Source organism: Sus scrofa, chromosome 9, assembly GCF_000003025.6.
Source record: "Sus scrofa isolate TJ Tabasco breed Duroc chromosome 9, Sscrofa11.1, whole genome shotgun sequence".
Lineage (NCBI taxonomy): Eukaryota > Metazoa > Chordata > Mammalia > Artiodactyla > Suidae > Sus > Sus scrofa.
Window position 1 is genome coordinate 134,954,432 of NC_010451.4, and position 20,925 is coordinate 134,975,356.

Below are 20,925 nucleotides of genomic sequence, written 5' to 3' on the forward strand. Positions count from 1 at the left end.
CTTCCGTTTCTCGGCTCCGCAGTGGGCGTGGTGCCCCGCTGCTGCAGAGGGGGCGCCCGGAGTTGAGGAAGGCAGTGGGGGAGGGAGAGCGCAGAGACAGGTGGTTGAGGGGGCGCGCGATGGTGCGCGAAGGCTCGTGATATTAATGCGTATTTCTTTCTCCCCCCTTCTTCAGGGGGCGCGGAGGTGCGCGTGGAGGAGGCGGGAAGGCCCCGGGCATAGCTCGGGAGAGGCAGGCGCAGCCAGAGATGCCCCTGGGCACTGCCTGTGTTCAGTACCCCCCCCCCAATTAATAAAGTGGGTGTGGTGATGCGGGTGGAGGAGTTTGATGAAGACCTGCCCCAGAACTGCCCTGAACTGCCCCAGGCTGGCCGCCTGGCCCCTGGCTCCCGCGCTCCAGGAGCCCCAGGCGTTGAGCGCTCTGCAGAGGCTGGGGGCGGCTGTGCCCTCCAGCCGTAGAAGCTCCAGCAGCAGAGGCAGCTCAGAGCTAGGGGCTGGGAGAAGGACGTGAGGGGCGGGGCGGGGGGGGGGTGTCCGGACGGACGTGAAGAGGAGTCTCCAGGCCTACAGATCAAGTTCATAGATCACGGGTCGGCCAGGATGTGGTGGGAGGTGGGGGCTGTGGGGAAATTGGATAATGTCCGTAGGACCCCCTCCTTCCAGCTTTGTTTGCAGCCATAGGCCAAAATTGGGGTTTCGGCATTTGCCAAATGTGCTTAATTTTTTTTTTTTCTTTCCCTTTCGGTTTGTTTTGTTTTTTAGAAGAACGGCAAATGACAGAGCGGAGGGAAGGCTGGCCCAGCCAATCCTGGAGCCGCTGCAGCACTGGTTCCCCAAACAAACACATTCTGGTGCAAGGACAGAGAGGAGGGGGCTGCTGGCCCACACCCCTCCCCTGCCGGTAGCCCCCTGGCCGCTCCCCTGTGGGGAGGGCAGCTGGACAGAGGCTGCCCTGGGCCGGGCTGGTGATGGTGCTGCGGCCCCTCCCTGCTGCCCAGCGTGGGAGGAAGAAGGCAGAGCCAGGCAAGTCTCCCTCTGCGTCCTCTGGGGTGGAAGGAGCAGGTAGAGACAGGGCTGGGGTAGCCAGGGCCGGGTGTTGCTTTGGCATGGGTGGTGAGAGGGCTGCACCTCCAGCCCCTTGGGTCTGGTTCCACTCCCGGCCTGTCCCTGGCACTCAGCAACTGCGTCTATGTGCCTGTTGGTGCCACCATGTTATATAACGCTTATATAATCTCCCAGGGCGAGCGCTGTGTCTCCGTTGTCAGGTCACACAGACACTGTGTCCGTGTGGGAGTCAGGATCTGTGGGAGCCCGGGGGTGGGCCTGCGCCCTCTGCTCCCGGTCCCGGCCATGGAGGGGGAGATGGGCGAGCAGGGGCCCATGGCACACCAGCTGTCTGCGCCTGAGAAAGAAGGGCTGGCTGGGCAGCCGTCCTCTCCTTGACCCCGTATGTCCCCCCTTGCCCGGTGGATCCTCTTGTGGAGCGGATGCCCTTCTGGTGCCCGAGAGGTCAGCTTTTTGTTCTTGGGGCGCCCCTGGCACGCAGATGGGTGTGGTGAGATGACCCCCGGAACGTTGCAGGGGGAAGAGTACGTGGTACCTGGGGTTGCATAAAGAGCGAGAGATGAGCTCTGCCTGTGAGGTTTTGAGCAAGAGCGCCTGGAAGGATGGGCTGGTGGTGGCATTCTAAGAAGCTGGGAGCCGGCCTAGGGGCTAGAGGGTGGCCAGGGAAGGGTGTGCGGGGAAGTGGATCAGACAGCAAAGATAAACATGGTGTTCTTTTACTGTACTCTCCACTGGGCTGTCCCTGGTTACCAGGGCAACAGAAGCAGTGATGAAAATCATGCCTTTCGTTCAGTGGAAAAATCTGGCTCCTCCTCCCGCCTCTTCCTTCTCTAATCGCCTGCAACCTATTGGGAGGGTAGTGGCTCCAGGGATCAGAGACCCCAGTGTGTCTCTCTCAGGGCCCCCCTTCCCCGTTTTTTGTCATCGTCCGCCTTCCTGCATCCCCTCTTTCCCCCAGAGCTCGGTAATTGGCAGTTGCGTAGGAGTTGGACTTCGTGGAGGCGGAAGGGTGCGGACGTCATCGCAGGGCAGGGCGAGCCGAGCGTGGGCAGAGATGTGGATGCGGGAAGCCACGGGCACACGAGGAGGGTCAGGCATTGATCAGCTCGATGGGGCTCGTTCCTGGGGGTGGAAGGGGTGGGGGAGACAATGGAAAACCTGCAGAGCCTGGCGTCTGGGCCCGTGGTGGTGGGAAGAGGAGGCTCAGGTGTCTGGGGTGGTCATGGCTCCTGCCGCGAGCTAGGATTCATTCATTGCGCACTTTTTTAGGGGTGTCTGCCATGTTAGGTAAGGTTCTGGGAGCTGGGAAGACGCAGGTAAGTAAGCTGGGCCTTGACCTTGAAGAGACTGTGGGAGATGGGAGGAGGACGGGCATGTGGGGAAAGAGCAGCTGGCATTGTGACCAGCCTAGAATCTGGGGCCCCGGGCAGGAGATGGGCCACATTCCCGCCCGGAGGTGATGGATTAAGGTGGGGCCTGTGGGAATTCGGAGGAGGAGGAGGTAGTCAGAGAGCCCCTTTGGCTTGGAGACAGGACATGGGGGAGAGAAGGTGCTGACATCTTGAGCCTTAATGACTGACAGAAACAGAAAAGTCAGGGTTCAGACTTGTTCGGGGAGTCATGCTTGCTTTGCTTTTTTAGACGGGTTGCCATCAAGACAATGGCAGGGTATCTGGATGGAAACGTTACAGTCAGGCAGGTAAAGTTTGCCGTGGACGTGGGCGCTGGGAGGAGATCTGGAGGAGACTGTGTTGTGAGGTCTGGGAGGCGCGTGGTTGCCGAGACGGTGCGGGGACAGGGATCCCAGGGCCTGGGGCATCGGCCTGGAAGGGGGTCAGCTTCTGTACCTCGTGCTTGTGGATCAGCCCAGGGCGCGCCCAGACTGCCGGACCAGTTTCTGCTAATGAGCACCCACGTCTTCCCCCACCCACACCCCGTTCTGAAGCTGAGGTTTCTGTTTAGGTCTTCTTCTCCCTGGTAACGACCTTTGGGAGGGGATGTCCTGGAAAGATAGAGCCACACACTTAACCGCTCTGAGCTCTCGGTCTTGACCTTGGTGCTATCATTTGCTTATCAGTTCCTGAGCGGTCGGAGACGTGCTGTCGCGACACATGCCCTGGGTCCTCAGCCTCCACCAGCAAGGCTGCTTGTTCTGATGCCTTTCCAGTCATCTTTCTAGAGGAAAAAGAGCACTGCCCAGAATCAGGAAGCCTTGGGCAGCTACATGATCCCGGGCAAGTGGCTGCTTTTTCCAAGCCTTCATGCCTGGCCGAAGATGCGCATTTCTTCCCCTTTTCCCAGGTCTCTGCGGCAGACTAGGCTTTTGAAGCTAGCAGCCCCGCTCGTGGGAGGGAATAGCAGGAATGGGGGTCCCCCGAGCACACCCCGCTCTCCAGAGTGGGTAGCAGCCTCCCAGAGGGAGGGTGGCCTCCGTTCCTCTTGGGAGCTTGGACATACTAGACGAGTAGGTTGTCCCAGGGACCAGGAGTTGGCAGACGGTAGCCCATGGGCTGGCCGCCTTCTTTGGTAAATAAAGTTTTATTGGGACAGAGACGCGTACACTGTTTGTCGTGTCGTCTGTGGCCGCTGGAGGTGGCACGACCTACAAGCCGAAAGGATTTACTGGCTCACCTTTCGAGAAAGAAACGGCCAACCCTGGCCCTAGACCACCAGGAAAGAGCTCGGACCTCCACTGGGGATGCTCGTGAGGCCATTTCGGCTTCCTAGGGCTCTTGCAGCTTCTGCCTCGGGGGCCTTCCTTTGCGATCCCAAGCAAGGATGACGTGGCAGTTTTTAGAGTCAGCCCACAGAGAGTAGTGCGGCCGCTGGGAAGTCTGCTGCGTTTTCGTCCCTGTCCCTGCAGCCTGGAGGGCGTCCATTCCAGCCCTCTCCCCTCTCCCCACCCACACACTCGAACTTCTTCGTGTCCGGGACCCTGAATTCGTCACTGGGGATGGCTCGTGGCCTTGGGGCGACAAGCTGCCCTTCCTCTTCTTCCCAGGCCATGGGGGGAGAATGGACCAACCCAAACCCAGTGTCTGGTGAGGAGAAGGGGCGCCTCACTGGTTCTGCCGAGTCCCGCAGCACGTGTCCCTTGATAGCTTTGCTGTGTCACTTCCGGCTTCACTGTGCCCTTTAGTTCCAAGGCCCTGGAGATGCGCCTGCAAAGAGGGTTTGTCTGCCTGAACTTGGCACTCCTCCACGGTCGGAACCAGGCCCCGTGGCTTGGGGTTTGGGGAGTGTGTGTCTGTGTTGGCAGGGGCTGGAGTTGGCACTCAGGAGCCCTGCGTCAGCCCTTACCGAGTCCCCTTGAGTTCTGGTTCCCACCTGGTTTGATGTGGTCCTCAAACTGGAGTCTCAGTGAAACTCCTGGCTGGGAGCAGGGTGAATTTCAAGTTCTTGCTTTTACAAAACAGAAGCACCAGAGCAGATGGGTCACTTCAGCTCAGGGCTGAGATAGGAAGTGAGACACTGGTGGCAAGAGGAACCCGCGTGCTCAGAGCAGTATGGGGGGGGTGGCGCAGATGACTGAGGTTTATTCCCATTGCAGCTGGAAGGGAGGAGGCTGGCAGTGGGAGGAGGGAGCAGACGACCCAGAATAGCAAAGAAGACAGAAGCTCAGCACACCCAGAGCTGCTTTTAGCTGGGACTGGTAAGCCTGGCTCTAGGAGCCTTACTTCTCACCTCCCTACACACATTTTTCCCAGAGGCCAGGTTTCTGAGTGTTCTCATAAAAAAAAAAAAAAAAAAAAAAAAAAAGAAAAAGAAAAGAGAAAGAAAGGAAAAAAGACTTCATCAAAAATCCTCTCTCAGTGCCTGTCATTGTAGAGTTGAGAGTGATCCCACATTCGCCGGGTTTCCGCACCTGTGGCGCCAGGGGCAGTGACGTGCAGAGACATTCCTTTGCTCCAGGGTTATTCGGGATCTGGTCTGTGCTAGGCCTGGCGTGAAGCTCGGAGGATGCAGAGAGGTAAACAAAAGATGCCCCATGCCCCCGAACGGTGTGTGCCGGTCGAACCAGTTCGAATATGTCTGCCCTGGATCCTCAGCTTCAGGCGAGCACATCTGCATCAGTCACGTTCATTGCGGCCGCCCCCATGCGGGATGCTGTGCTGGGCACTCGGGTGTCGTGCGTGTTTAACTGGCTGGCCTCCCGCGTTTGTCCTGGAAATGTGCTTGGGGGATCTGAGGAGGTAAGTGGAGCAAGAGGGAAACTCACGGCGGGGTGGGTGACCAATCTGGGCAAAGTGGCCCTGTCTAGACACGCTGGCGATGCCAGTGCCGGTCAGGAGGAGGGTCTAGAAGGGTCGCCCTGGTCAGGAGGAGGGATTCCTTTGGTCTGAGGACCAGGAGGAAGGAGGAGGACGACCTGACCTGCAGCCCCACGTCACCGGGTGAAGCCCGGGGTTGGGGAAGAAAGGACCAGCCAGTGGCAGGGAAGGCTAGACTGGGCGGAAGAGGAGAAACCAGCGGGAGAGGAAGCCTGGCGGCTGCTCCAGGCTCAGGTGGAAGCAGAGCTGAAGCAGGGGAGTGCCAGGCGAAGGTGGTGGCGGAGACGAAGCGCAGGCGGGACTCGCAGCTCTGTCCTGCAGGTCTCCTCCGAAATGACCGTGTCCAGGTAGGACCCAGAATACCGCCCTTCCCCCAGTGGGGCAGATGCCAGGACAGACGCTGCAGCTGAGATTATGGTTATACTCTTCCTTCTCAAATTGTCTCTACGGCAGTTTTCACCCCTCTTTGGAGGGAGAGAGAGTGTGAGAAACTTCGGTGTTCCTGTCGCTCAGGTTCAACTTGGCATCAACACATGGCCCCTTTCTTTTCGTTTATACGTTTGCCGACCTCATTCCCCAGGGCCTTCTTGCATTGTTCTACAGCAAATCCCAGACATCATGTTTCTTCCATAGATATTCCCATTATGACGCTCTAAAAAGTCATATGTTTTAAGAACGTAACCCCAGTGGTGGTATCACCCCCTTCAATAGCACTGTCTTTTTTTTTTTTTTTTACCGTGCCCATGTCATGCAGGAGTTCCCAGGCCAGGGGTCGAGCCCTTACCACAGCAGTGACAACACTGGATTCCCGTAAGCACTAGGCCACCAGGGAACTCCTGACACTGTCATTCTTCAGATTCCCGGTCGTCCGTTCCGTTCCGTTTCCCCGCCTGTCTCATTTTTTAAAAAATAGTTGGTTTTGTTTGATTCGGGCTCCGAACAAGATCCGTATGTTTCATTTAGTTCATGATTAGTCTCAGCGTCTCTGTTAATAAAGATTATCCTCATTCCTAAAGGAATTATATGTTGCAGTTCTGCCCTGTAGAGTGACGTCGCTGCCAACCCCATCTCCTGACAGCTGCTGTCAAGCTTTCCTGAGTTTTGTGGAACCGTGTTGTGATTTTCGAGGCTTCTGCATTATTTCTGTTGTCTTTGTGGTTTAATGTAACCCGTCATGTTTTTCCTTCCTTCAATACGTCTTTCTTGAGAGCCTCCTCTGTGCCAGGCGCTGTACCAGGCCCTTGGCATCCGGCTGCGAACAGACAGACTCTCGAGAAGCATACAGTCTGAGCCCTGCGAGGGTTGTGGGTCTGCTCACTGTCCCCCAGCCCGTGTGCATCCCAGCCAAGTTGATGACCACGACACCCGTCCCTTCTGTGCTCACCCATCGGCCACGCCAAGGGCTTCGTCTTCATGTTCTCATGCTGTCCTTTTATGTGGTTGATAAGTGGTGTCCCCAGTACTGATGAAGAGCCCCGGGTGTGCCTTCTATGGAAGGCCCCTGTTTCAGAGCCCCGCCCTGGGATTCCAGCAGTGTCACCAAGGGACTGTCTGTGTGTCCATTCGATGCTCTTGGGCTTGAGCCTTTGTAGCTAAGCAGGGTAACATGGAACTCCTGCTTAACTGGCGGATTGTCCAGAGGCTGACCAAAAACATCTGGAAGGTGCCCGGAGCTGTTGAGGGGCTCGGCGCCGGCCAAGCCCTGCTAGTGTGTTCTTTGAGCAGGTGGATTTGCGGTGGGTTGGGGCTTTTGCTGTAATGATTAGGCTACCTGCCTGAAGAAGCCTGCTTTCTCAACCTGCTTTTCTTTGCTGGGCAGGATGGTGTTCGGGGTGACCGTGCTGCCTCTGGCAGAATCTAGTGGTACAGTTCAGGCTTGTCTTGCTAATAAGACTCTCACTGATTTGCATTTCTCTGAATAAATCATAAGATTTATGTTTGGCCACTGTGATGTTTGGGTTTGAGAATGGTCCATGATTCTTGTATTTTTCCAGTTCAAATGTAGCTCTCGTGCAGTTTTTGGTGGATTATAGCATTTGAGCCTTTCAAAAAAAAAAAATCTCAGTTAGGAGTTCCTGCTGTGGCACAGCGGGTTAATGATTGGCTTGTCTCTGTGGAGGTGCAGGTTCGATGCCCAACCCGGCACAGTGGGTTAAGGATCTGGCATTGCTACGGCTGTAGGTCGAAGCTCTGGCTTGGATTTGATCCCTGGCCCGGGAACTCCCATATACTGTGGGGGCAGCTGAAAAAGGAAAAAAAAAAATCCTGGTTAATAAAAATGAATATATTTTCAGACACAAAGATTAATATTCTTTCAGCTTTCCTAGATTTTTTCTTGTATACTTGAGATAATACAGAATACATGAATATACAATGACACAGGATCTTCTTTCACTGAAGGCTGTGTAGTTTAGAGTTTGGTGATATTTTGTTTATTTTTTATTAAGTAATCTTTAATGGTTTTGATTGTGCACTGACACTGGTTAAAACTTTTGAGCAAATTTCCTTGCCTGTGTATATTTATATACTGCATTGCTGTACTGATGCCTTATATACATTATAAAACCCCAAAGGAAAAGCTAAAGAGGGCTGGGCATGTTGCGTTTTTGGATGAACTACTCTCGGTCCCGCTGGAGCAGGAGCCTCTTCTTTGCGCTGCGTGTCAGCCCCGAGATGTATTCGGGCTGTTGCCCTCGCACCGCCCTCTCTCTCTCTTTCTATGGATCATGTCCACGTGCTGCTGTTCTTCTCATCTTAAGAAAAGCCTTCTTTGGAGTTCCCTTTATGGCTCCGTGGTAATGAGCCCAATGACGACGAGGATCCATGAGGATGTGGGTTCGATCCCTGGCCTCGCTCAGTGGGTTAAGGATCCGGCGTTGCCGTGAGCTGTGGTGTAGGTGGCAGATGCGGCTTGGATCCCACGTTGCTGTGGCTGTGGTGTAGGCCGGCGGCTACAGCTCCAGTTAGGCCCCTAGCCTGGGAACCTCCATATGCCGCAGATGCAGCCCTAAAAGGTCAAAGAAAAGAAAAGCTACTGCCCATGTCTCTGCCCCAGTGCATTTCCGGTCCTTGCTCCCTTCACTTCCTCTTTCAGGTGCCTCCATGCAGCTTGTCTCCAGCCACTCCAGATGAAAGTGCTCTCGACAAGGGCAGCAGTGACTTCCTTGCGACTCAATCTTGTGGCCTCTTCTGGGTCCCCATCATAGCAGCTTCACAGTATTTGGCACAGCGGGTTATGCCCGTTTCCTTGAAGTGCTGCCTTCTCTGGGTGTGTATTTCTGGTCCCCCCCCCCCCGTCTCGTGGCCTCTCCCTTCTCATTGTCTCATCTCTCTGACGTCTGAAGTTGGACGGCCTCTGCATCTTCTCTTTCTCTTTGCAATCCTCTCCGTGCTCCAGGCTTAAATGCCATCCCTGTGGATGCGTCTAGAAGTTGCTTCAGGAGTTCCCGTCGTGGGTCAGTGGTTAACGAATCCAACTAGGAACCATGAGGTTTCGGGTTCGATCCCTGGCCTCACTCAGTGGGTTAAGGATGCGGTGTTGCCGTGAGCTGTGGTGTAGGTCGCAGACATGGCTCAGATCCCCCGTTGCTATGGCTCTGGAGTAGGCCGGCGGCTACAGCTCTGATTAGACCCTTAGCCTGGGAACCTCCATATGCCGAGGGGAGAACCTTAGAAAAGGCAAATAGACAAAAAAAAAAAAAAGTAGAATTTGCTTCAGAGTAATCCCAAGAGATAAACATTGACCATGAGTTGATAATGGTTGAAGCTGGGTGTTGGGTACCCGGGGGTGGGGTATTGTACTATTTTCTCTAGTTTTGTGTATGTTTGAAATTTTCCATAATGAAAAGCTAAAAAAAAAAAAAAATCTATATACTGATGACTCCCAGGTATCTGTCTCAAGCCCAGCCTCTCATCTGAAGTACAGTCCTGTGTGTGTCCATCAGCCTACCTGACGTTTCAACTGGATTAATAGATATTTCATACTTCTCATGCCCCAAACTGAAGTCCTGATTTTTCCTCACAGATAGCTTCTTCCCGCAGCCTCCCGTCTTGGTGATGGGAGTGCCGTCTTCCCATTGCTCATCCAAACCACGTATGGCCATGCTTCACTTCTCTGTCTTATGTCCTTCACCCAGTCCATCAGCAAAGCTTGTTGACTACCTGCAAAATATGTGTAGAGTATGACCAGCAGAACTGCTTCCACGGCCGTCACCCTGGTCCAAGGCACCCTCACCTTTCACCTGCTATTCCTGTGCCCCTTACAGGCTCTCGTCCTCACAGTAGCCAGAGGATCCCATGAGACATACGTCACTTCCTGCCTGCCATGCTCAGAACCCTGCTGCGGCTTCTTTCCACTCTCCATGAAAGCTGGGGTCCTCGGAGTGACCCCAGGACCCTGGAGCTTATCAACGCTGTCCAGTAGAAACACGAAGAGTCACACAGGGGTACCATGTATGCAGTTCAACATTTTTCTGCTAAATTTAAAGGGAAAAGGAAATACGTGCAATTAATTTTATTACCTGAACCCAGGACGTCAGAATTATCTTCATTTCTGACGTATATTCCGTGGGGTTTTGGTAGTGAGTCACCCCCGTAGCACAGCCCAGTTTGGATCGGCCACGTTTCATGGGCTCCATGGCCTCGTGTGCCTGGTGGCCGCCGTGTTGAAATGAACGGCAGGCCTGTGGATTCTGTGGCCCCCGGGGGCCTCTGTGTCCTTCCCTTCTTCCACTTTGCTCTGGTTTCCTTGCTGTTCCTCAAGTAAACTAGGCAGTTCCTGTATCAGAGTCTTCACACCTCCTGTTCCCTCCGCTTGGACTGCGTTTCCCAGCTGGCCCTGACCAGACTCTCAAGTGCTACCTTCCCAGTGCCCCACCCCCCCTGCGCACTTGGTTGCATTTCCTGCGTCTCTTCCCTGCCCTGTCTTCGTCCTGTCAGCACTTCGCATGCTCTAGAGCTCTCTCACTTCCTGTGTTGTCCATCTCCCCCCACTGGATGGAATGTGAGCTCCGTGAGCGCCGCCGGGGCTTTGTCCGTTTCGTTCCCTGCCCTATTTCCGGAGCATGGAACAGTGCCTGGCATGTAGGAGAGAGAGATGGATAGATGTTGAGGAATTAGATGAAATGCATTAATAAGGATGATTCTTAGTAAGAAGCATGCAGTTGAATACACTTTGTGGTTGCAGAATATCTTGGTGTCATATTTTGCAACATGGTGGTTGGAAGGTCTGGTCCAAGTCACTGTATTTTGAAAGAGTCCTTTCTAGGAAGATGTTATCCTGGGGTCAGCTGATCATTTAAATGGATTTTAGACCCCTGAAACCCTGCCCTGTACTCCACTGAGAGATTTAAAAACAAGCTTGGATGTGCGGCTTTCCGTGTGTACGTAGGTAGAAGGGTTTCGAGACTGCATCTTCCTGTTGAATTGGGTAACGTCATCCTGTCATATGGTGAAAATGATTTCCCAACGCTGGTGTTTGAAATGCTCTTTCTGTGACATAAGTCTCTCAAAAAGTAGAGGCTTTCTTACCCATTTTTAAAATTGTCACCTTAACCCGAAAGGGACAGATTAATTATTTATTTGTTGGAAAAATAGTCATTAATTGTCATTCTCTTATTGTAGAAGAGGTCAGCAGCTTTTGGTTTTCTGGTTTAAAAAGAAGTATAACCTCCGTTTAAGTTGAGCCACTCTTTCCACCCTGAGAGCATCAGGGGCAGTGTGTCCCGTGCGTTGCGGGTCTCCCTGTCTCATTACAGAGGACTGCCGGTTAGTGAATTGAGGAGGGTATCCCGGGCTTGCTTAAACGGATGCGCATAAACTGCGCTCAGGACGCAGACCGCTGGGCTGCCCCGTCCGTCTTTTGGTGTTTGCATTAACCTCGCTGCCTTGAGCAGCCATCAGAGGGTTGGGTCTTCTCATCGTTGTTGCTCATGATCTGAAATGGCGCTGGCTCCCACCAGTGTTGGTTGACTGAATAGTATTGGGGAATGGATTCATTTGGTGACCCCAACACCATAAGATTGTATTTATTGGACATCACAGTCCGTAAGCCAGGTTTCTTTTCTTCTTTGGTGGCTTTAGAGCCATTTCTCTCTTCTCTCCTTTTTTTGGCCTCTGCATGCGGAAGTTCGTAGCCCAGGGATTGAACCTGTGCCACAGAAGTGGCAATGCTGGATCCTTAACCTGCTGAGCCACCAGGGAACTCCAAGAGGCAGTTCTTTAGCAGTGATGATGTGAGAAAAGCAGCACTGCAGTCCGGATGCTTGAAGAGCCTTGATGCCTTCTTCTGCATCTGACAGGCGGTGAAGGTGGTAGCCTCTCGCACCAGAGCATGCTGGGAGTTGGGAGGTGGATGGTTGTGATCAGAAGCTGATCTGGAGGTGAGCGTGGATGGCAGGGGTTGCTGGACGAGGTAGCCAGCACCATCTTAAAGGGACAGGAGGGATGTCTTTGAAGCCCTGTGCCATGTCTTCCCTCAGCTCTCCTCCATGTGGAAAATGCTTGTTGAAATACATTTTCCGTCCATTTTGACAGTCCAGAACGTATGTCAGCTGGATAGGTGCCCTGGGTGGTGTTTTTCCAGCTGCCGTGACCAAAAGCGCCATCGGAAACATGAGCAGCTGGGCTGTGCGCTGAAGCTCTGGTCGGGGACAGAGGCCCTGGGTACTTTCTGCTGCAGCAGAAACCGTCTCCCACACGCCCTGGACCTGGCATCGCTGAGCAAGGCTTGTCCACAGCGGCCCACAGACCAGCCAGCCACTAGCCAGCCCATCATCATCTGTTCGTGACGCACGTTTGAACAGGGCCTCTGGTGGGAAAGGCTCCATGTTTCTGGATGGCGTGGCCGGGCCTGCAGAGGAAGGTCTGTGGCAGCGTGAGTGCGACCTGGCTTCTGTCCCCAGGGAGCTCAGGGCTGGTGAGGGAGATGGACGTCCATGCCGAATACAAGGCAACGACGTGCAGACGGGATGCAGACGGAGCCCAAGAAACTGCCGTATTAGCCAGGAGCAATTGGAGGGTATCTCTCAGAACACGAGGAAGGGGAACTCATCCGTCCTGCTCGTGGCTGACTCGGAGCCTAGCACAGGACTGCATCCGTATCAGGCGCTCAGCAAATATGTATTTGTTAATGGCCAGGCGGAGTTCCCATTATGGCTCCGTGGTTAGGAACCCGACTAGGATGCATGAGGATGCAGGTTTGATCCCTGGCCTCACTCAGTGGGTTGAGGATCCAGCATTGCCGCAGGCTGACGTGTAGGTCACAGATGCAGCTTAGATCTGGTGTTGGCTTGGCTGTGGCGTAGGCCTCAGCTGCAGCTCCGATCCAACCCCTGGCCTGGGAACTTCCCTGTGCTGCAGGCGTGGTCCTAAAAAGAAAAAAAATATGTATTTGGGTTTGGCAGGAGTGGGGCTTCACCACCAGGGACAGAGGAGAAAACGTCTGTTGCAAAGAGGTGGTCTGTGTGCCCTGGACCACCAAAATCACACAGGGGGTCTGTGTGTGGCAGGAGAGGGGCTGCGTACTGCAAAGGGCGGGCAGCCTCGGAGCGGGGGCGGGGGGACCACTTCTAGGACGCTGATTTTGGTGGTTCTGAACCTCTTTTTGCTCCAGTTCTCATTAGGAATTGCATGGAAACGATACCCTCTTTCTTGAGGAAAGACACAATCACAGCAGCACGTGGTTGGACATAGATCCCATCGGAAGACTCGCAGGTCGCAGGTTCTGAAACCCTGCTGCTGGCTGGGGAGCCATCAGTGCATATTGAGCTCTTTAAATGGGGAGAAGACACTTTTTATTTTTTCCTGGAGTCTTTGGGGATTGACTCAGATCAGTGTGTACTCTGTGGGTATTCTGGGTTTTAGGAGTACTAAGTAACAGGCTTGGGGAAGCCGTGGAGACCTGGGGGGGAAGCCGTGGAGAACTGCCCCCCCCCCGGTGCATGTGGAAAGAGCGAGTGTTGGCTCTCTTGAGCAGGAGGTGAAAAGTTACCTGAGAAAAGTTAGAAAAAAAATTAACTTAAAAAATTCACTAATTCAAAATAGGGAACGCTTATGCTAATTTTTTTTCTGTGGCATGGTTTCTAGCTCAGATAGCCGGCCAAGAAGTAGTTACAGACAGAGAGAGGCAGTGTGTTGCATTTCTGGGAACACTGAGTAATTATTGCCTTTGGAATGGTTAAGCAAAATAAAATGAAATAAAATAAGATATAACAAAATAAAAAGCTAGCAAACTGCTTTCCAAAAAAAAAAAAAAAAAAAAAAGGACTCATCAGAGTTTCGTATCACCAAGATATTGGGTACAAAACGCTCCTTAGCAATCCTGACTCATCAAGGAAGGCTGCCTGGAGGAGGAATGTGGTACAAGTTTATGGGCTATTTGGAAAAGCAGAAACACTGGTCTGAGGACTGGGTTGATTTTAAAATTGTATGGGTTTTGTTCTTATCATAAAAATTCCTGTAAATAATACCTGTTAAAAAATAAATAAAGAGTTCCCTGGTGGCCTAGTGGTTAAAAATTCGTCACTATCACTGCTGTGGCTCAGGTTCCATCCCTGGCCCAGGAATTTCCCATGCCATGGTTGCAGCCAAAAATAAATAAATAAACATTTTAAAGACCAAACTTCTGGAGTTCCTGTTGTAGCTCAGCAAGTTAAGAACCTGACTTAGTGTCTCTGAGGATGCAGGTTTGATCCCTGACCCCATTCAGCGGGCCAAGGACTCAGCCTTGCCACAAGCTGCAGCGTAGGTTTCAGATTCAGTTCAGATCCAGTGTTGCTGTGGCTGTGGCATGGGCCTCAGCTGCAGCTCTGATTTGTCCCCTAGCCTGGGAACTTTCATATGCCGCAGATGCGGCCCTAAAAATAAAAAAAAAGAAATTAAAAAACAAAACCAAACTTCCTGTCCTCTGGGAGTTTGTAGTGTGTCTGCCGTACCGATAGACTGTTTGGAGAATTAAAAACCCATCATGGGCAGCTTGGTGTAGCCCTTTCTGCCTCTGCGTGTCAGAGGTAGCTTCCTTCATGGATGGGCGAAGTTGGGGGCCGTGAGGCCATGCTTTGTCCCGGGGAACAACGTGGACTGAAGATCTGCCCTGCGCCAGGCTGGGTTAGATGCTGGCCAGCACCAGAAGGCACCACCGGTGTGGAAAGGGAGCGCCCTTGAGCCCTGGCAGAGTGTGCCAGGGGGCTGCCCAGGGGTCTGGGAGCAGCCACTGCCTGATGCACATGGCAGGGAAGGACCTGCGGTTCCATTGCGGGCTCTTTCTCCCCTCAAATGAGGCCCCCCACTCGTGGGATTTTGCTTTGTGGGGGGATCAGTCTCTGAGTAAGTTTTGAAAGTTCTTTCAGGGAGAAGGGCCCCTCCTGTTTTCCCCAGAGTGGTGTTCGGACTGCAAGTCCAGACACCTAATGGGTGGTGAAATCAATTTAGTGGGTTGAGACCAACATGGGAAAAAAAAGACTACGATAAAAAATATTACATTGCTTCGTGTGTAGTAAGGCTGAGTATGATTTCATGAAACTTTCAGTTGTCCGTGTAGATATGTGTATATATAAGTATCTACGAGTGTAGAGACGTGGTATCTACGTGCACACAGGTGCACCTGACTCAGGACAAGCTGGTATGCCGGGCCACCATGAAGGCTTTCTTTTCTACAGTGAGTTGGAGTCCAGAAAGTTGGAGAAAGTGCTGGAAAGATTGCTTTGGTCTTAGTGTAGACAGGGGGTTCTAGCCACTTCCCCAGAGGCCATCTCTAAGGAGACAGATGTGGTGAGAGGGCTTTTTTTTTTTTTAAAGAGCAGCAGAGTCAGCCTCTCCCAGCATGATCTGAGGTTTGTCTGCGGCTGCCCGCCTGCTCCTGCCCCCACATCCCTGTGCCCTGGGTTTCCTGCTGCAGAGAGCTGGTGAGAGAGGCCAGGCAGACGTCACTGGGGATGGGGGCAGAGGTCGCCTCTCCTCTCCTGTCACCAGGAATGACCCCCTGGAGGGCAGCATGGCCAGCCCCGTGCCTCTTCTCTTACTTCCTGGCTTGATCCATACCAAGGGCGGGGTAGGGGGAGGAACGCTGTCCTTGGCTTATTACTGTGCCCTGTTCTGTTTCTCAAGTTCATCCGGTGGGGAGTTTAGAATTGACACCGGCTGGGAGGGGGAGTCCTGGTCGGTGGCCGTGAGCCAGCGCTCCCCTCCCAGTTCCCGCTTAGCTCCGTAGTTCTCTGGCTCCCTCTTTCCCGCAAAGGCCAGGCGCCTCTTCCTTGATCCGAGTTCTTCTCCTCTGGTCACTGCGCTGACCGGCCTGCCGAGCGCTGACCCACTTGCGGTACCTCAAATAGAGGCTTAAATTAGGACCTGTAATCTGTAAGAGGCTTACGGCCTGTTGGGTGGCCAGCTGCTCTGGACATGCCTGGGGCCGCGCTGGGCTTTGCCTGGCTGTTGTTGGGTTGAGAGAGTTGCGGGGTTCGGGGGCTTCATTGCGGGAGTGACCAGACGTGTGGCCTCGGGGCCTGGGACTAGCAGGGGGCCTGGCAAGCAATCCTTCTGCTGTCAGCACTTACACGCACAGCCCTGGGAGTCGGTGGGTGCCGTCTCTGGGGAGGCAGTGGGGTGGTGGTCTCTCCTTGGGTGATGTTGCTGGGAGCCCAGAGTTCCCTGGGTTTGGGGGGTAGTGCTGCTTCTTCTGGGCACCGAGCCTGGCTCCCTGCTGGGGGGCCGCTAGCTCTGCGGGCCCCATACGTGTTTCCATTCCGCGCATCCCGGTTAATCAAAGAGCCGCGTGTCCAGCACGGTGCTGGGGGCTACAGGGGCACTCATTGCCCGTGCACCTTACAATCTGGGACGCGGGCCTCCCCCCAGTTGCTCTTTGTCTTTTTGAGGAGACCCGACTGGTATGCAGCAGGGCCCTCGTGCATCCCAGACACCTACGCATTCAGCTGGTCGCTGTTCCCTGTAGCGCATTATCAAGTTCCAGAGCCATAGACTTGGGGGGCAGCACTGCGGGAGACCTGGGGAGGGAGGGAGAGCTGGGCCTGAGCGGTGGGGTTTCGAAGGATGGGGAGAGGGGAGGACATGGAAGGCGGCGGGAGGGAGGAACGGTGGGAACAGAGGCAGCGAGGGCGGTGGTCCCCCTGGAAGTGCAGGTGGCCGGAGCCTTCTCCTCCCTCCCACTTCTTAAAAGAGCCCCAGTTTCAGACCTGGAGACGCCGCTTGCTTCTCGGACACCAGAGTGGCAGATCTCAGCTTCCCTCTTTTTTTCCTCTTCCTGTTCGTCATTATAACGATAATAATGATTCCTGACTTACTGCATACCTGCACATAGTGAGCACTTGCTGCATACCACTGTTCTGTGTGCTTCATACGGGATGGTGTCCTGAAGTCTTCCCAGCAACGCTCCGCGGTGGCTGTTACCGTGTGCATCTCACAGCTGACGAGGCAGAGGCATAGAAAGGTGAAGTGACTTGCCCACGGTCAGATAGCAAGGATGCCATTTGGGTCAGGAGTCCAGCTGGGACAGCCTGAAGGCAGAGGCCATGCTCTTGCCTCGCTGGTTCCCAAACTTGTCTCAACACTGAAATCACTAGGGGATCTTTTAAAATTTCCAGAGCCTGGGCCAGTTATACTGCCTGAGAGCAGTTACATCACAGGCTCTGGGGGGTGGGACTGAGGCATGAGTAGCTGCTGAAGTTCCCCAGGTGATTTCAACGTGCCAGGTTTAGAAACTGCTATCTCCACTGCTGCATTTTAGGGTCTCTGTGTATTTGGTTGAATACGTTCTTATCTCCAAGGCAGAGGGGCCTTCCCCCAGGGAGTATCACCCCCCCCCCGCATTCCATGGGGAGCCACTCCAGCCTCCTATCTGAGGGAGCAGGACCCCTCTCACCCCACAGCATCTGGGACCACCCCAGAGTGAGGCCTGGGTGAGCTGCACCGGGCAGAGGGAGGGCCGGTCACGAGGCCTCAGAGCCCTCTTTCCACCCCGAGTGCTGCCGTGGGGCAGAGACGCCTCATGGCCCTGGAGACCTCCGGCGGGTTTCTCACGTCTTCTGCTCCCCGGGGCCCCCGCCTCGAGCGGGGAAGGGAGAGGGTCACGCGAGGGCAGATCTCCTCTCCACAAGGCTCACTCGGCTCCGCCTGTCCCCGGGCGAACCTGAAATGGACACGACACGAAGCGCAGAGTCCTTTGGGTGGCTGGGAACAGCACTAAATTTAGCAAAACTGTAGCTGGTGGGGGGCCTGCCTGGAGTGAGCCACACCCAGCCCCAAGTGGACCAGATTTATAGTCAGCCCCGCAGCCAGCGTCGTCTGTGCTCGAGCAAGTCTGTGGTTACACAGGATCTTTCCTTCTGAAAGCCCGGAAGCGTGTCTGCTGCCCTGCGAGGTCCCCGGGCTCTGCCCCCACTGCCCCTCCCGCGTGTGTCTGGCGTTCTCACCCCACTACCTTCGCCTTGGCCTGCAGATTCTTCTAGGCCTCTCGGCCAGGGTAGCCTACGTTCCCGACACCCTGGAGAGCAGGACCTGAGCTTTGGTTGATTTTTTCCATGGGGCGTCTGGCACCGTAGGACACCTTTCGGTTAAGGATGTCGAGAGGAGGAGAGGAAAGGGCTGGGGTGGTTCGTTGAACAAGATTCTGAGGCACTAAGCTGTGCGTTCCTTCTCCCAGAAGCTCAGCCAAGTACATGGTGGCAGAGAGAAAACTGATAGGGAGTGGCTGGGCGGTGGGCTTTGCGACTCTGAGGCTTGGGGCTCCGTTTGCTTGGCTGAGTCTTCTGCCCCGATGTGACCGTATCTGGGAGAGTGGACGTCTGCTGGTGACATCGTCCCCTCCTGGGTCTCCTCCTGCATCTCAGATCCGAGAGGGGTGGCCTCCTGGCGGAGCCCCAGCAGCGTTAATGCCCTAGGAAGTGATGGCCAGGCTGCCTTTTCTCAGCCCTTTCCGACGTGGATGGTTACACTTTGGCCAGGGCGGGGGTCTTGTCTGTCTGCCGTGATGTGTTCCTGTAAGGCCCGGTTCTCAAGCAGGGGCAGTTTTGCCCCCAGGGGACATTTGGTGGTGTCCCGAGACACTGTTGGTTGTCACAGCTGAGAGGCACGTGGGGTGTCACTGTTGGAGGCCAGGGATACAGTAAATACCGTGTAGAATACAGGGCAGCCTCCCCATCGCAAAGACTGGTCCCTTCTAAAACGCTGGTAGCGCTGACGTTGAACTGGTGTGGGGGGGACAGTCCGTTTTGTGTAATTGACGTCTAGTCGACTTGCAGTTTTGTATTAGGGAGACAGTCCTGTAGAAATGGCCTTGAGGGGACGCTTCATCCTGACGCCTGCGTTTGTGGAAATGACACTAGCCATTGTCTTCCTCTTCGCCCCTGCCCCCCAACATGTGCAGCGCCCTGTAGTCATTTGTGTTCAGGAGGTTGTTTCCAGGGAGCTGCTCAAACCTCATCTGGCCCATTTCCCGTAGGGTCCCCCTGTTGGGCACCCACCTGCTCCAGGGGTCACCTGGGCAGCTTGGTGCGGCTGGGTCCCGGGTGCGCCTGCAGGAGCTCGGCCGTGAACTTAAGCACACCGGGAAAGCTGTCCGTGCAGACCTCACGGGGAGTGGTCGGAGCCCGGCTTGGAGCCGTTTTCCTTCACTCTCCCTGTCCCTACCTCGGCTGCTGTGCCTCGCAGACCAAGTTGCACCTGCACTTCTCCCAAGCGCAGGAAACCCATGCTCATTGCCCTGGAGAACGTGCTGTGGCTTCCTCGATAAAACATCCGACCTGCTGTCAGATACTCAGCAGCCCAGAGAGCGCTCATCTGCCGACACCTTCCTCCTGCCCTTGGCAAGGCTGCCTTGAGGCCGGAACGGGGAAAGGAGATGCCCCAAAGCGAGGACCTCTTGGCGCAGTCTGGACGGTGCAGGGAGAGGGGAGTTCTGGACTCCGCTGGCCTGTACGTTGCAGGACAAGCGTCAGGGTTCTTCTCACGGGACCTCACTGCCTGGACTCTTTAGTGAGGGGTCAGCGTGAAGGTGTCATGTGGGGGAAGAAGAGGTGGAGGGAGGGGCGGCAGCGGCGGAGGTGGGACGGAGGGCAGCAGCCAGGTCGAGACCAGGCCACCAGGGAGATGCCCGGATGCTCCCCCTGCCCCGGGTCACTTCTCGGGGGTGTTCCACTGCCCCTGACACAGCCGCTCCATTTCCAGGCATTTGGGGGAGCCCAAGCCAAACAGTGAGGAGGGTAATTCCGCTCAGTGGAGTACATACACGTGGTGGGGGGGTTACCTGTTTGGGGGGGTTTCGTTTTGAGTTTTCTGCCTCCTTTTGTTGGTAGAAGTCACTGGGGGACAGATTGTCTGAGAAATCCTGGTAATTCTTGGAGCTCAGGTTCACTGCCTCCCCCAACCTCACGCGAAGGACTGGGATGATGATGGGGGGCTCAGGAACCCGGCTCTAGATGACCGCCGTCGGAGCGCGCCAGCCAGACCGTCGAAAGCGAAAGCCTCCGAAGTCCTGCTCAGCGCTCAGCGCCGGTTAACACGGAGCAGCTGGAACAGCCGACGCGTGTGCGTGTTTAGAGAGGCACACCCAGCAGAGAGAGAGGCTTCCGGGTAAGCCAGGCGAGCTCGTCCAGCCCCCGGTCTGAGCACACCCAGGGTCACATCCCCTTGTTCCGTGAGGGGCTGAGGTCACTTCCTTGTGTACCCAGGTCTGCCCACACCCAACCACTATTTCCTGCTCTGGGTCAGGGCGTGCACCCGCTCTCCCCGTAACCCCGCGGTCGCTTCGCGTCATCTACCAGCGTGCTTTGGCCTCGGTCCCGGAGCCTCCTTGGGACGTCGCTCCTCCCATCACGCTCCGGAGGTGCTCTGAGCACGTCTTTCATCTCTGGCTTCTGCGCAGACTCCCTGCCTCCCGGGGCCAGAGCCGTGTCCCCGGACGCGAAGCCCTGGGCGGCTGGTTCGGAGCTGGGTTGTCTCTCGTCTCAGTCGTCTGGGTTCTCACTCCCTTCAGCCCTGGCCTCCACCCCTGCTGTCTCATTAAAAAAACCCTGTCTCTCGTAAAAAGTGCTCCCCACTGCAACGAGCCTCTAAAACAGCCAGGCGCCTTTTCGAGCTCAGTCTCAGCGCACGAGGCTTGGACGGATGAATCTGGAGTTTTGCAAACGTGTTTGTTTAATACGGGTTTGAAGTGTTTAACATTTCTGTCATAAAAGGCGGTAGAAAAGTGATCAGAAATGTATCTGTATCTTTTAGATTTCGTGAGCTGACGTCATGGGCACTGAAATGTGTTGGTGCTGGGGCACTGCCCCATTTGGGTACAAGTCCATTTTTCTTCATTTTTTTGGTACTAGCTGTTTTTTTTTTTTTTTTTTTTAAGGAAAATTGTAATTGGCATTAGGACACACGTACAGAAAAGTGAGCAGATCCTAAGTATTGGGCATAGAATGCACACAGCCTGTAACCAGCACCCCCATCAAGCAAAGGAGCAGAACATACCAGACCCCGTTCCAGAATATGCCATGGGCTTCTCTCCTGTTACGGACCGCCCTTCCGAGGGTAACCACTCTTTTGACTGCTAAAATTACAGATGCGTTTTGCCTACGTTTCAGCTTTATAT

General features: G+C 54.7%; 1 protein-coding gene and 1 long non-coding RNA gene across 2 annotated transcripts in view; one reads left to right on the plus strand and one right to left on the minus strand.

The window, feature by feature from the left end:
• The window catches only part of LOC102160414, a 2,067-nt gene extending 1,269 nt beyond the window's left edge, over window positions 1-798 (minus strand). The window contains exon 1 of the mRNA XM_021063896.1: window positions 1-798. Within this exon, the coding sequence (XP_020919555.1) occupies window positions 1-581 (581 nt within the window). The 5' untranslated portion in view covers window positions 582-798.
• Window positions 1-20,925, plus strand: part of LOC110255544 — a 28,960-nt gene that overhangs the window by 462 nt on the left and 7,573 nt on the right. Inside the window, exon 2 of the long non-coding RNA XR_002336086.1 lies at window positions 763-20,925. This exon is cut by the window's right edge and continues 7,573 nt beyond it. This is a non-coding gene — a long non-coding RNA (uncharacterized LOC110255544). The remainder of the gene's footprint in view (window positions 1-762) is intronic.